Consider the following 14,593-nt stretch of genomic DNA (forward strand, 5'->3'; position numbering starts at 1 on the left):
GAAGTCACCTAAGGTCTTTCCAGTTTAGGGTGAGGGTCCAGGCTGGCCTCTAACCCCTCTAAAGACTTTATCTTCTTGCAGCAAGCTGCTGTGGGTTTCTTTCCTTCTTTCACCTGCACATGGCCTTACTCTACAGGTAGTCGAGGAAGAACTGACCAAGTGGCTTTTCTGTAATGAATGATGTGTCTTTGCTAGATGAATCTTCTTTCTGTTGTGTTACACAGAAATTACACAACAAGGAGCAACTTCCTTGGTTTTGCTCTAAATCCAAGAGCTCCCTCTTGTTAACCCCTAAATATGACCTTCAGCATTCCCTGCATAGAGACTTCCTTGCATTCATTATATTAAAGAAAGTCTCTTCCCCTTCAGCTTCCCCCCTTCCCTCAGTGAAGGAATTTGACCAAGCTGTGGGAAACTCCATTCCATGCATGCTCAGAGAGCTGCATTATCACACTAGTCAAAAAGGGACAATCTGGGTCCACTGAACTTCCAAAAAGTACTTCAGTAAGCTTGACTTGTGCTTTGGAGTACTCTTAAAGTGCTGCTGAAATAGAATACAGTGAGATGATGGTCATGGGTGTTTTCTCTCCTTGTGCTTTGGAGTACTCTGAAAGTGCTGCTGAAATAGAACACAGTGAGATGATGGTCATGGGTGTTTTCTCTCATTGTGCTTTGGAGTACTCTGAAAGTGCTGCTGGAATAGAACACAGTGAGATGATGGTCATGGGTGTTTTCTCTCCTTTTCCACTCCCAGATGAGTAAAGTTTGGAACGAACTGAAGCCGAAGTTGAGCTGCCTTTTCGTGGGATCCAGCAATATGCCAACTCCACCACTGTCACCTCCAGAGGGAAACTTCTTCTCCAATTAATGCGCTCAGCATCCCGCATGGAGCAAGAAGTGTGATCAGCGAAGGGGTGGGACCTCTACCTCCAGATGTTAGAATGAATCCTCCAAACGGCTATTTTTATTCTGTAATACTGCTGCTTTGAGCTGCTCTCTGATTAAGACAGACTGGATGTGGGGCAGAACATACAGATAGAGAGACAATCTCTTTGTTTTGAAATGCTCTGGGGCAGAGCTGATGTTCGTTATCTTGCAGACACTCTTCATGGGGTCAGGATGTGACCCGGTGCAGTGAGTGCTGCAGTGTTGTTGCTGATGCCTCTGCATCTTGTACTAACAGTCCTCTAGTAATGAGTATCTGCACACGTGCTGACACATCTCTGAAGTGCTGAGATGAACAAGATATCTGAAGCACTTGCTTGTAGTAGAGATGGATTGCCTTTTAAGCTGGGGAGGGCCTGTTTTAGGGACATATGTGCATAAGGAAAGCTGAAAGCCATCCCCCATCCCATTGGAGTTGATTTCTCACTGCTAGACCTTAGCACAAGATACATGAATGAAGCAGTTGGGGTGGGGGTCTGTGCTTCTGGCTGAGCAGGATTGTCCCTGTGGGGCTGGGCAGGCTGTTGTGTTCACCATTGCAGGGCAGCCTGGAGACTTGCTCATCTCTTTCAGTTTGGGGCCAAAGACAACTAACTGGGTTCAAGAACTCAGAGGAGTTTGCCTGGTGTAAATGAGAAAGTAATAGAATAAAACACTCCTTCATTGTAAACCACTCCTACTACCTGAGCAGCAATAACCAAAGTAGCTTGGTTATTGTCTTCTGGAGGTTCTGACATCCATCTCTTGAGTAGCTGTTTAGGACTACTGGAGAGCTGCTGACCCGCAGGCTGGTGTTCTCTTTGGTCTGGTATCAGATGCAGTATCTTGTTGAACCAGCATGCTGGAACACAATGCTGATAAAGTTCATTAGCAAAAAAGATCAGTATTTATCAGGATGTTACTGTCACCCATTTCTGGCTGTGGGTAGCACTGGAGTGTGTTTGTGAAGGAGAGAAGACGATTAAGTGACAGTTCTCTCTCAGAATAGGACAGTCCTTGGTAATAGAATGATTTGTGATAGAGGGACCAAACCTTCTCCATGTTTTGCTTTGTTTCTCGGGTGATTTTCCCTCATGAGGCCAAGGGTGGGGGGAAGAGACCTTGCATGCCATAGAATCATCTGTTTCCTCAAGGGAAATGGTGCATATCCTCCGGAGAAACTGATAACTGAGGAAACTGCAAACGTGTGCAGCAAAGCTTAATGTGAACAGGACTCCCCTGAACCTGGCTTCTGTGGGGTCAAAGTAGCTGCCAAAGGGGAATTTGAGACTTGGCTTCTTAGTGTTTTCTTTGAGTGGGTAAAAAGGAAGCACATTACCAAGGGTCGGTGCTTGCTCTCAAACTGGAACCGTTGCAGTATTTCCCATTGGGGAATGTCCCCGTTAGCAGGAAGTAGATTTAAATCCTCCAATCACAAAACCTTTTTTCTTTATTAACTTAGGAAACTCAATGCAACACGAAGTTCTTCCTAGCCCAAGTGGAAATTACGGGTTAGTTTGTTCAGCTAGAAGTGAGATAGTTACGTGCCCAGTTCCGTGAGACAGGCATAACCATTACACACACCCCTCAAAATGTAAAGTGCACTTAAGTGGGTGAGTTTCTTAAGAGCTGGGCCTTAAGGAGTGTGTAGGGTGTCCTGTTTAACAACTGCTCAGAGTTAAGAGCTTCATAGAGCAATTCAAATGTTAACTCTCCCCTGAGTCTCTCCTCCCATGTATTAGCCATGTCCAGCCAGACAGGGTTGATACTTCCTCCTGAAGATTTCCACAGTGGTGCAGCAGAGATTCTGCTCACAAGGCAGAGCAAACTGGTTGGGAAGGGGAACATCTGTGCAGCACGGTAATAAAGAAGACAGTATCTCAAGACCAGCACAGAAGGTTTTTCTGCTTGACCTTATCAGGAACATAGTTTGGAGTGTGGAGAGCATGTTGCTGTAATTTTAAATGCTCTTTGCTCCCAGCATCTTTAGAAGCTGCTGACTGGTTACAGCCTGTCGTTTGCTTAGTCTTTGAACCTTGTTCAGCCTCGTTTGCCTGATGTGGTGAACAAGCAGACTGAGAAAATACCATGTTTTGGGGCAAGATCTGGTATCTGTATGGTGTATCTTCTGTGTAACTTGTCTGGCTGGGGTAGATGACTGGGCTGTGTCCTGCAGGAGCACTTGCTAAGTATTAGCCTGAATGGAACTTGGCATTTCTCACTTTTATCTGAAGTTACAAGTTTGGACTTTATTTAAAATCAAGACAAAAAAAACCCAAGCATCAAACCCACATTTGGGCTTTAGACTAAATCCTCTCGTTCTCCTTCAAAGCAGGAATTCTGCAGTCCAAAAGTAGCGACTGTAATGGTGATAAATACAGACCACATGACCTGTAAAGAAACTGGAATTACATTGCTTGGATAGAACCCCATTCCAGAGCTCACCTCTCTGAAGGGAGCAGTTTTGGGGGTGGGTTTCCTTGGTTGGGTTTTACTCTGTTCACCTATTTTGAGAACAGAGGCATAGTGTTCTCAAAGCTGATAACAGCTAATGGCACTTTCAGAGTTCCTCTCATACTGGACTGTCAAGCTTCTGTCTCATTCCTAAATACCTGCCTACACTATTTCATACAACCCTTAGTTTGCAAATCTTATTTTTGGGAGACTGGTCAGTGTGCAAATAGCACTGTTACGTTTACCTCAATATGTGAGGGGTTTCCTTACTGTATTTGTTCTGTTTAGTTTATGGATCTGCCAGGCCTGGGGAGCAGCACCAAGTACAGCTTCCTTCCTCTAGAAGGATACAGCAGGGAGTCAATCCAGATGACTTCAGTTGTTTCATCTCCCCTCATCAGTGTAGGAGAATCAGTTCTAGTTACCTCCGTGCTATCGCCTCCTGCAGCAAACAGCCCAGCTATACACAAGGGTAGGAACAAGACTTAATGGAGTTGGTTCCGTTGCTGGTAGCTGGGTAGATTGCACTAAACACTAATCAAACCAGGAGGCTAACTGATGCCTGTCCAAGAACTGATGCTCCTGTAAGATGTAGCGCCAAAGAGTTAATGTGCCTTCTTGAGTGGAAGCTTTCTGTGTTGCTGGAGGTCACAGGGACTTCCATGTGTTCAACAGTGATGGTAGAAAAGGCCTCCAATGTTCCTGTCAGTGTCTCTGTCCAACCATGTTATGGAGGTATCAGGGTAGTAAACAGCTGAGAACCTGAAACCGTGCCTGAAAATTGTTTTATCAAAAGGGCTATATGTGTTTGTCACTCTTGAGGTCTCCTCTGCTCTGAGCTGTGAAGTGGCAATATCGAGGCTTTTTGACCAGTGTCTTATGTTGAAAGCCTTTCAAAACTATATTTACAATACAACCTTAATCTTTGATCCCGCTTTCCCCCTCCTTCCATCTTTGCAAGTTGGTGTTCCTCTGTATTCAGCAGTGCCTTGCTGCATTCCAGTGCTTTTACTCCTCTACTTTGATCGTGCAAGGGTGTAATTCCTGGAATTTCTACCAGGCTAATTTCCAATCTTCAGTTTGTGCTCTTTCCTAAAAGACTAAGATCACCAGCTGGGGACACAACTTGGTTAAAACATGTCAGTCTCCACAGCTGGGTAGGAGCAATACCATCACTGCTTTTTGACAGGAGCTAAAGAGGAGATGGCAAATAGAAGTGCAAGCATGAGCCACACTTGTTCTTTTCTTTCCTAAAGTGTTCCTGGAGTTACCTGCTGTTCCTGGAGGAATAGAAAGTAACTTGCTCTCTCTCAGCTTGCCATTTAGTTTCCACCAGGAAATAATCCAAACTAACATCACAGGTAACAGCTGCCAGTCAGCCCTTTCCTACAACACAGTCAGGTTTTGCACCCTGCTACAAGCTACCGATCTCCTTGTGCCTATTTTCTCTTCTCTGCTTACCTCGAGCCCTTCTCTCCACCAGAACAGCCAGAACCTCTTAATGCTGTCAGGAACAGAGGGGAGTATCAAGAACTCTGTAAATAACTCTGTGGAGCACAAAAGTGAAAGCAAGATCTGAAGGTATTAACTCTTATCCTATGTCTGAGTTGTAACTTACTGAGCACATGAAGAAGGGCATTTTTGAGTGCTGTAAATCATTCACAACTGCTGGAGGGAGACAAGAACAAACAATCTTGTTCAGAGGGTGTGAATTTTGCCTGCCTGGAATATCCTGTATCTTTGCTTTGCTCAAATAGCCTTATGTATGAAGCACTTTATCCAAATGCAGGAATTAAAGAACTATTACTACAGCTGTTAGACTGGAAATGTTTACAGAGCCTATATTACATTCCAAGAGTCTATCTGTGTTATATGTGTTTGTAAAAGTTTAAACCAAAAACCAAACAAAACTTGTGTAAGAAGTTTACATATGTGATGTGTTATTTCTAGCATGGTTTCATTCAGCCTTTGCTGCCCAGTGTGCTGAGATGGGCTGAGCAGGTCACTTGCAGCCACCACACGGCAGAGCTTGCAGCCATAGGTGATGGCACTTTGTAACGTGGTTTTCCTCAAAGTTGATTTTGTTCAACGTATTTTACAAAGGGCTTTCACAGTGCTGGTCAAGCTTTGCCTTACCCCAGGAGTTAATGCTCAATAAGGAACTGGATAGAAGCTGGCAGAGAGAAGATAATCAATTCTGCTGCATCACTGTCCACTTAATGCTTCTGTGAAAGGAAGCCAACTCCTGAAAGGCCCTTAACCAGTTGAGAAGGCAGCCAACATTTAACAACAGAGCAATGCATGCTTTTACTAAAAAATAGCTTTAATCTTTAAAAAAAAACATCTACAGCCATGAGGGGAAAGCCTAAAACATTATTCACCTGCGCAGGAAAGAGTTAACACTACGTTTTTAATAGCTGTGATCACATAACCCTGGCTGAAGTGTATGTAACACAGCCAGGGACTTCACAGCATGGACAACCTCATTACTTTTATTTCGACTGTAAGAAACCCCCTTATTTTCCTGGTTACTTCCCAGTGACCTGACACATCGGCCTCTGCTGGAGAGCTGAGAAAGAAGACCCTTGGAAGTAGTACTCGTGGTGTTCTAGCCCAATGTGGGCAGCAGCACGTGTGTTCACTGCTTCTGTTTTCTTAAACTTCCTCCACTTCTTTCAGGGTGTGCTCCAGGATTGTGTCTTGTCCCTGGAACTTAAAATAGCCCCGAAACAACTTCTTCTGAAGCACAAGGGGAAACCAGTAGATATCGTCTGCCCACATGCGACTGAACGGCACCTCATCCAGCTGAAACCACTGGGGACGCATTTCTGGTGGGAGAAAAGAAGCCAACTTTGTGTGAGACTTTCTCTTGGGGGTGCTTTGCTCATAGACTCTTAGAATAGTTAGGGTTGGAAAAGACCTTAAGATCATCTAATTCCAACCCCCCCTTTGAGTATTTGTCAGTAAGTTTCCCTCTATAGCTCAGCTGCTTCCCTTCACGAAGGGATTTTGGCCTGAATAGTTCTGCTTTTCCTAAGAGCAGTACTGTCTCAGAAGAGAATGCACATCCTTCCTTCCCCTCCACCTACCGTCGCTTTCTGTTGGCTCTCCATGAAAATCATCTGCTCGGAAAACGTGGACCTCCATGAGTTCGGAGTTGCCCACAAATTCAAATGTGATCTGACCCATCTTCTGCAAGGTGTTCACAGTCAGTCCACTCTCCTCCAGGAGCTCCCTGCACAAGAAACAGACTTCTTCACATGAAAGCAAGCAGTGGGAGAACCAAAAGGCTTTAGCTTTACTTGCACGTTTAAAACTCATCTAGTGAACTAAAGATGGATGCTGCACCTGCAAAACGGAGCAGGGCACAGCAACTATTGACTGACTGACACCACAGAACAGCCAGGTCAGACTAGCTCCTGTGTTATTCCAAGCTCCTAAAGGCTGGTAGGAAAACAGTTTATGTTGGAAAGGGAAGATTCAGGAAAAATTACTGTTTAGTGTAAGTTACATTCCTTACAACATGAGGATCTTTTCTGAGATGAGTGAGAAGTGGGCTAATGCTTGTATGACTGTAGCTGCATGTGGTTTAAGAACTCCAAGATAGGATTTGTTGGCTTTGCCAACTTCAACCTGAAGCTTTTAGAACTGTGGAGAAGCAGGTAAGGAATACTGAAACATCTGTACTGCAACAAACTCAGCTACTGCTGAGGTTAACTGAACCTTATTTAAAGAACACTACACACTACTAACATCATTTGCACACAGAGTTTGGAATACCATTTCCCATTCAAATGCCACATAAAAACACAAAGCAGTTGTGTAAACTTTCCATTTCTGCTCCTTGGAAGTACATTTAGCATAAGGAGAAGCTACAAGGGAAGACTTAAAGAGCACTTGAGGGACTTGCCAGACAGCTCTTTACCATTCATCACCATGCACAGCTACTCGAAGCACATTCAGTTACTTGCTCTCTTTGTGCTATGTGCTTAGGGCTTATTTTTTTTAGCCTACCCCTAACAGAGTCAGCATAACTCGAAGTTAGTCATGGTTTTTCTAATGGACAAAAATAAGGAATGCTTGGAAACAATGCATCTTCAGTTAAGGTTAATAATTGATGTAGTTGAGTATTTGGCAGCCACTTAATTTCAAAATGTAATGGAAATGCTCTTTAAGGCTCCAGCTTGCTTTGACATCGATTTCATGGATCCCATCCTTCAAAATCGTGTTCCAACTAAATAGCTTAGCTAATTTTAGTTTCCTTAAGAAACTGTGTTTAAAACAGAGGCAGTTTTCCAGCAGGAAATCTAAAAGCCTCATTTGACAGGCTGTGATAATTGAAAAACAAAGCACAACACTGCTATGGTTCTCTAAGCAATTTATCTGTTGGCTGTTTGGCTTCGTATATAGGAAGTAGAAACATTACAGGGAGCAAACTGAAAATAACAAACTAAATATTCCCCTTACAAGACGTGCTAGTGAGGAGCCATGAGTGCCCAGGTGCTCATAGGAATGTGATGTACCCAATGGAAGATAGGAGTCTTAACAGGCAGAGGAAACTTGCTCATGTTTCAGCTTAATGTTTAACTATCAGTGCTGTGAGGACACTTCACACCTTACACCAGTGCAAAGCCAACGGAGACAGTGCAACACAGAACCACCGCCTACTACCCCAGCCCTGAATACAGAGCAGCCAAGGTAAGTTTGCTTTGAACTGTGTGATGCTTCTTGGAGGAGAGCTGCACCTAAGGTAGCTGTAGTAGTGGTGTTCCTGCCAGGAAGGCAGGCTGTGTCTACCTGGCTCTGGGAACTGCTTCCTGCTCAGCTGGTATCAGTGGTGTCGCTGCAGTGAGCTCCTACGACCTGAATGGAAAGGGATGAGGACTGGATTGCTCTGCACTCCACAGCAGCAGGCACTGGCTGTTTTGTGGCACATTGCACTGGGATGGGTGACTCCTTTCTCACTTGGCATCTCATAGAGACTAAAGCTCCAGTTTCTCACTCTAGGCAAACACACACCTAGGAAATCAAATGCTAAATTCAATCATTTCACACCACAGTGCCAGTGCAAGCCTAGCAAATGGAGGCCTGAATTAAGTAACAAAACAAATCTCCCTCCTCTTAGAGATGACAAATCACATGAAAAGCCATACTGTAAGCATGAAGTACATTAACACTTGCAGAGAGGGCCCCTGTATCCCTGAAAGAGCTCACCACAGAACCCAGGAGGTTGTACTGGCACAGATGGCTCAGGGAAAAAGCTGTTGGGTAGCTGCTGAGCTACACCAACGCTCATCTTCCTGCAGCTGCAAGGGCAAATTGGGGCATTTATCAGAAACAGAGGAAGTGGCAAAGTGTGGCTTTGTATCAGCAATGTTTGTGTAAAGAATGAGGTACCTAAATTTTAGAGGAGTTTAGCAATTCAGCTGCCATCTGCTATTTCATTTTACTGACTAAACAGAAGAACTCTGAGGAATGAGTACTAAAAGCTTCAGAAATGCTATTGTACCTCTGCTCTGATGGAGTTCAATTCCCCAACTCAGCATTAAGGCTTCAAATGCTGCCATGAAGTCAAATCATAAATTTCACCAGCGCCTTTCATAAGGGACCCCTAAAAATCTGTTTTGCTACTATGTTTTCACTACTGGAAGGCAGCATCTGCTCAACAGCTTCAACATTAAACACTAAGCAGTTTGCTGGCATAAGCTGTAATTCTGCTATGCAGCCACGATTAAACTTTGCACCCTTATGAACAGTGCAAGAACTTCTGCCCACCACTAGCACACAAAGGCTCAGTTTAGATCAGTCTTTGGAAGGGAGGATGCTCACTTCCAGTTACTCATAGACTGGACAACAGTTAAAGATTTGCAGATGACAGCAATGGGAAGCCATCCCCTTTCCCTGTTCATGTGGCCGATCCTTCATCGCCTGTGGAGCAGGCCAGTTTCTGTTCAGAGATGGCTCAGGACAGCACTGGTGGGTGACACTGGTTCCAAGGGTGTTACTGATCGGCTGAGCTGCAGTAACCCCACCACAAATGATCCAACACCTCCTGTGCCCTGAACCCACCTCTCCCCACGGCACCAGCTCACCTCCGAGCAGCCTCTTCGATGCTCTCCCCTGGCTGCACCTTCCCACCGAAGCCATTCCACAGCCCGGCTCCGAACCCGCGTTTCTTCAGGCCCAGGAGGACGCGCTGCGGCTGTACCACCAGGACCAGGGTGAAGAGCTTGGTGGTGTACATGGCTCCTGGGCAGGGGATGAGGGCACGCTGCGCCAAGGGCTCCCAGCACCCCTCCCAGGGGAGGCCAAGCTGCTCCTCCAGCACAGTGGGTGCAGGCAGCCCCTCTACCCCAAACACCCATCCCCAAATGCCTGGTCCCAGCCATCCCCAGCCCAAACCCTCAGTCCCCAGTGCCTGCTTCTCTAGCATTCCCCACCAACCCTCCTGCTCTCCCAGCACCCTCTCCCTAAACCACAGCCACAGAATCACCTAGGTGGGAAAAGACCTTTAAGATGGTATAAAGTCCAGCTGAACTGCCAAGTCCACCATGTCACTAAGGGCAAACTGATGTCCCCTCAGGATCTTCACTCACAGCCACCCTTCATTCCACCCCCCACAACAGCGGCCCACACTATATAGCTGCTGCCCCTTCCCCTCATGGCCACTCCTCACGTTCCATGGCCACCCCTGCGCACCCCTCATGATCTTCCCTTATGGCTGCCCTTACTTTCTCGTCGTGATCCCCCTCACGGCCGTTCACCTGCCGCCCCCAACACCGGTCCCCATTCCCCCGGCCCTGTCCCCTCAGCCCCTCCGCCCCTCACGCCCCGCTTTCCCGCCCACCGCTCCGCCACCACCTCAGAACAGGCCCGGCCCGGTCCGGCCCTTCCCGCGCCGCCACCGCTCCAGCCCCGCCTGCGGCAGCCATGAGGGGAGGCGGGGCGGGCTGAGGCGGCCGCCATGGCGGGGAGGCGGGTTGGTGTTGGTGCCGCCGCCGCCGGGGGTAGGTGCGTGGCGGGGCCGCTGAGGCAGCCATGGGAGCCGGGCCCGCCCGGGGGGGGGTGGTGGGGTGTGCCGGGAAGGGTTGGTGTTCCCCCGGCGCCTGAAGCTTTCCTCCGAAACGGGTACCGTGCGTTTGGGGTTTGTCACTGCCGGGGATACCGCAGAGGGGGTTAGTGACCTGGAAAGCTGTGGTGGCAGCGGGTGGTGGTGTGCTGTGCCCAGAGACATGGCAGAGCTGGGGCATCCCTCCTTCCTCCGAGGGGCTGAGGTACCCCCAGCCAACCCCTCTGAAGCAGCCGGTGTGTGTGGGCTGGGGTCAGGCTGCCATGTCGTGTCTCTGTGGGCCTTGAACACAAACAGCAGAGCAGAAAGGAAGAGGTGTGAGGAGGCCGCTGTGTCTCACCTCAGGGTAACCTGTGAGGCATCCACCCCTTGGTTCGGGCTGGACCAGGTAATGAAAAGGTATCGTGAATCTCAATTTTGAAGGCTTTTTTGTGAGCCTGGGAGGAGATGGAGTTGCAACTAGAATGAATTACCTATATAGAGACCTTTGAGATACATAGTGATGCGGCTTGGAGCAACCTGGTCTAGTGGAAGGTGTCCCTGCCCATGGCAGGGGGTTGGAACTGGGTGAGCTTTAAGGTCCTTTCCAACCCTATCCCTTCAGTGATTATGTACTGATTGAATAACTTGCCTTCCTTACCGGGCAGCTGCTGGCATTTGGTGGGCAGATGTCTCCACACCACAGTGAGGCTTCTGAAGAAAACTGGAACTGAGCACTGGTGGCTGGAGCGGCACATGAAGGATCCCTTTGTCAAGGCAGCGAAGCAGCAGCATTACCGTTGCCGAAGTGCCTTCAAGTTACTGGAAATAGATGACAAGCTGCATGTTCTTCGTCCCGGACTTTCCGTTCTTGACTGTGGAGCAGCGCCCGGTGCTTGGAGTCAGGTTGCTGTAGAGAGAGTCAATGCCTTAGGTGCCGGTAAGTGCGTGGTGTTGGCAGGCAAGATGGGGATGCTGCGCATCTTGAGGTGTGTGGGAAAACTCGGTTGTGATGCTGGTAGTGTAGGGAATGGATTATGGATACTGGTAAATGGCAGGAGTCCCTGACAGAGGTGTGAAGATGTGTGGCAGTGAGGAACAGGAGCTCTTTCTTATGGTCTGGAGACATCATATTTGTGAAATTAAAACTTAACGTGGTGCTAATGTTCTGATTAAATGTTACAGGGAAGATCCCTTCATCCCGTTCCGCCATGGATGTGGCCTCAGGAGGTAGCTTGGCTTTCCTTAATTTTTATTTCCTTTCTTGGAAAATGATGGTACCCACTATATCCAGTTTGTGTGTTTTAAGCTATTAGTATTTCCAAGATAAGGTGTTACCATCTGTACTAGCATCCAGCATTTCTGGACTGTCAGCCTTGAAAGAGCAGAAGAAAACCAAGAAAAATACCTCTTGCTTATCCAAAGTATTTGAGTTTTCACATCCTGAATGGATTAGCTTACAGCAGACCATCCATCCAGACACATGTAGCAAATTGTCTAAGGATAAGAAGACCAGATCTGGCAGGTGGTGTGCTTTTTGTTTAATGACTAGCACAGAGCTTGTACTATGGAGGTTGTTTGCAACCATTATGAGTGTTCAGTGTGTCATTTATTCTTATCTAGATCCTGCTGTCCCCACTGGCTTCGTCCTTGGTGTTGACCTCCTTCGGATTGCTCCTCTGGAAGGAGCAGTCTTCCTGTCACAGGCTGACATTGCAGACCCAAACACGCTGAGGACGATTCAGAGTCTGCTTCCTGCAGAGAAGGTGGATGTTATCTTGAGCGACATGGCACCTAATGCGACAGGCATCAAGGAACTGGATCACCAGAAGCTGATCAGTCTATGTTTAGGCCTTCTGAAGGTATCCCAAAGTATTTTAAAGCCAAAAGGAACGCTGCTCTGTAAATTCTGGGATGGGCATGAGTCCCGTCTTCTGCAGAACAGACTGAAGGAGCAGTTCCAAGATGTGAGAACTATAAAGCCTCAGGCCAGCAGGAAGGACTCTGCTGAATCTTACTATTTGGCAAGAATGTACAAAGGGAAATGAAGGCTAAGAACTGCAGATTATCGAACAGTTGATCAGGCAGTCACTGGAACCCCAAATCTGCTGTGTGTTTAATGGAAAATCCCACCATTCAGACCCTGGGGATATCTGCCACGACTGTTACAAAGTATATCACATACAAAAATAACCAGGGTGGTGCCCTGCTGCCTGTATCTGCTAATTATCCCAGCAGAGGCATCCAATCTAACTTCTCACCTGTGGAGAAAACAGTGGGGAATGGAGAGGAGCAATCTGAAAAGTGACCTCTGGGGCTTGGAGTAATGGAAATGGAAATAAAACAGTGATTTTATGAGGTTTTAATGCGTGCTTGAAAATCATTGCACTGTTAATGTTGTCCTGTGTGAGGTTAATCATAAAAGGTGGCTGTCGGAATGAGAGGGAACAGCAAGGGCATTTTAAGCCGATTCGGTGCCTCTTCATCTTTCTTTAAAGCTGGTGCAATTTATTAGCATGTGCAAAAATAGGTAACGTTTTTGTGCCTGTCAGGGTCTGTATCGTCACCCAGAAGGTAGCTTCCCTTCTGTTTTCAGTAGTAGTTTATGTTTGACCAATGCTGTCTCTTAGGTGAAATGATGAGGCATTCCTTGGCACCCAAACAGGGAGGGTTACTGATTGAGTTGCTAGAATTCCTTTTGCACAAAGAAATTTAGCTACTGCTAAGATAAAACCAGTTTATTGGAAAGTGACAACTTTCACATTAAACAGCTTTTATCCGTCTGCTTGTGGCATGAGTTGCAAGATGGGCTCATGACAGCGTCTGGTTGAAGGCTTCCAGATCTTTCTCATTGTAAACAACTCATTTGGGATTGCTTACAGGGTTATCGAATTCCACCTGCTTTGAAACCTCCCGATTCCCTAAACTAGGAAGCTGGGTGTTGCTTTGTAGAAGTTTGGTAAGGAAAAGCCCCAGAGAAATCCCCCCCGCAGTGGCGCTGCCTCCGGTCATTACGGTAGAGCGCGGAGGCCGCGGCGGAGTGCGCGCCTAGTTCCGTCCTTACGGCGGCCCGCGGCGCTGTTCTCGCGAGAGCTGGGCGCGAGTTCTCGTGTGATTTCGGCGCCGGGGAGAGGAGGGAGATCCAAGCGGTGCGCGCGCGGCGGTGAGTGAGGGTGGGAGCGCCTGAGGGCGGGCGGGAGGCCGCTGGCTCCGCTCGGACCGGGCCGGCATAGCCCGGCTCGCCGCTCCCCTCGTGTGCCGCTCCCGCTGCTCGGCTGTCGCTCCCGGCCGAGTACGGTGTCGTAGGAGCGGGGAAGGGAGGCTGTGCCCTGTCCCTGTTCCTCCTACCCCTGGGCGGCCGAGGCGGGGCAGGGCTGTAGGCACTGCTGAGGCCCCGCTCCCCCTTGTGCGCCCTCAGGGGGGTCCGTGAGGGAGCACACCCCCCTCCCCCCCCGCGGTACCTTTGCCAGCGGGTTTTCTGCAGCGGGGACACACTTGTCCTTTTAATTTTTAGCGTTGCTCGTGATTTCAAATCAGGCTTTCTGTGCAGAGTTACCTGTTGGCAGTGGTGTCTCCTGAACTGATTTACATGAGGTACTTATTGCGAATAAACGTTTTCATTTGGGTTTTGGCTGATCCGTTGCCTATATTAGTATTATATCTTCTCTTTGCAGTGATGTAAATCCAAAGAGTAACACCTGTGTTCCCCTGAAAGTTAGACCCGAGTCTGTGTCTTTGGTACAGGGCTGTGTGGATGCGGTTGCCTTTCGTGGTCCTGAATCTTCTGTGGTCCTGAGGCTTTGTGGGGCTCACTAGACTTCTTGAAGTCTCCTGGGAAACCTTACAGGCTTTTCTGGGATCCAGGCTTGTTTTGGCTTTGGCCTTTTAGTTAATATTGTTCTAGATTTGAAGGAAGAATTGTGAGAGCTTTTATGTGAATGAGGAGACAGAGTTTTACTTACAGAAGTGACCTTGGGAAGTTTCGTTGCTGTAAGTTAAGTGCTTTTTTGGAAGCCAGAGGCAAGTTGTGTAGAAGGTGGGATTTACTGCTGCTATGGAATTCTTCCCCCATCAGCCTCAGGTGTTTGGATGAAGAGTAGTAAGTTCTGTTTACTGGTGTTAACCTGCTGCACATCTTCATGTCCTACAATGTTAACTTGTATCCCA

The 14,593-nt window shown here is 47.6% G+C and overlaps 4 protein-coding genes across 18 annotated transcripts in view; 3 read left to right on the forward strand and 1 right to left on the reverse strand.

The window, feature by feature from the left end:
• SNX8 (sorting nexin 8) overlaps window positions 1-5,303 on the forward strand; it is a 28,901-nt gene extending 23,598 nt beyond the window's left edge. For all 5 annotated transcript variants that reach the window (XM_061356991.1, XM_061356990.1, XM_061356989.1 and 2 more), the window contains one exon: window positions 755-5,303. In XM_061356991.1, the coding sequence (XP_061212975.1) occupies window positions 755-868 (114 nt within the window). In that variant the 3' untranslated portion in view covers window positions 869-5,303. The remainder of the gene's footprint in view (window positions 1-754) is intronic.
• A 380-nt stretch (window positions 5,304-5,683) lies between these two features.
• On the reverse strand, window positions 5,684-10,586 carry NUDT1 (nudix hydrolase 1). 7 transcript variants are annotated; one of them, XM_061356998.1, is made up of 5 exons: window positions 10,563-10,586; window positions 9,471-9,627; window positions 8,593-8,684; window positions 6,468-6,632; window positions 5,684-6,206 (listed from the first exon to the last, which is right to left on the reverse strand). In XM_061356998.1, exons 2-5 carry the CDS (start codon window positions 9,620-9,622, stop codon window positions 6,034-6,036), a joined length of 582 nt encoding a protein of 193 aa, XP_061212982.1. In that variant the 5' UTR covers window positions 9,623-9,627; window positions 10,563-10,586; the 3' UTR covers window positions 5,684-6,033. The 7 variants fall into 7 exon arrangements, with proteins under 7 accessions (XP_061212982.1, XP_061212980.1, XP_061212981.1 ...); XM_061356996.1 differs by lacking the exon at window positions 10,563-10,586 and adding an exon at window positions 10,078-10,101; XM_061356997.1 differs by lacking the exon at window positions 10,563-10,586 and adding an exon at window positions 9,823-9,892.
• On the forward strand, window positions 10,340-12,784 carry MRM2 (mitochondrial rRNA methyltransferase 2). The gene is made up of 3 exons (XM_061356995.1): window positions 10,340-10,389; window positions 11,095-11,366; window positions 12,050-12,784. The coding sequence occupies exons 1-3, from the start codon at window positions 10,343-10,345 to the stop codon at window positions 12,472-12,474; spliced, it is 744 nt and encodes a 247-aa protein (XP_061212979.1). The 5' UTR covers window positions 10,340-10,342; the 3' UTR covers window positions 12,475-12,784.
• Window positions 12,785-13,449: 665 nt separating this feature from the next.
• The window catches only part of MAD1L1 (mitotic arrest deficient 1 like 1), a 372,249-nt gene continuing 371,105 nt past the window's right edge, over window positions 13,450-14,593 (forward strand). Inside the window, exon 1 of one of the 5 annotated variants that reach the window (XM_061357021.1) lies at window positions 13,450-13,589. Coding sequence is in view for 3 of the 5 variants with exons in the window: in XM_061357019.1 (XP_061213003.1) it covers window positions 14,365-14,462 (98 nt within the window). In the remaining 2 variants the exon portion in view is untranslated. Of the gene's footprint in view, window positions 13,590-14,276; window positions 14,463-14,593 lie in introns of those variants that run through there. The other 4 variants (XR_009726062.1, XM_061357019.1, XM_061357020.1 and 1 more) reach the window with 4 other exon arrangements.

This window comes from Neopsephotus bourkii, unplaced genomic scaffold (assembly GCF_033783945.1).
Source record: "Neopsephotus bourkii isolate Nb327-2 ecotype Australia unplaced genomic scaffold, CSIRO-AGI_Nbou_v1 NB_882, whole genome shotgun sequence".
Taxonomy (NCBI): domain Eukaryota; kingdom Metazoa; phylum Chordata; class Aves; order Psittaciformes; family Psittacidae; genus Neopsephotus; species Neopsephotus bourkii.

Coding starts and splice junctions, on each gene's coding strand:
- NUDT1 (XM_061356996.1), bottom strand. Junction 6,633..8,592: donor ACAACCTCCTGGGTTCTGTG/GTGAGCTCTTTC, acceptor TTTCATGTGAAG/AAGTCTGTTTCTTGTGCAGG. Junction 6,207..6,467: donor AGAGCCAACAGAAAGCGACG/GTAGGTGGAGGG, acceptor TTCTCCCACCAG/AAATGCGTCCCCAGTGGTTT.
- MRM2 (XM_061356995.1), top strand. CDS start 10,343: ATGGCGGGGAGGCGGGTTGGTGTTGGTGCCGCCGCCGCCGGGGGTAG. Junction 10,390..11,094: donor GCCGCCGCCGCCGGGGGTAG/GTGCGTGGCGGG, acceptor CTTACCGGGCAG/CTGCTGGCATTTGGTGGGCA. Junction 11,367..12,049: donor AGTCAATGCCTTAGGTGCCG/GTAAGTGCGTGG, acceptor ATTCTTATCTAG/ATCCTGCTGTCCCCACTGGC.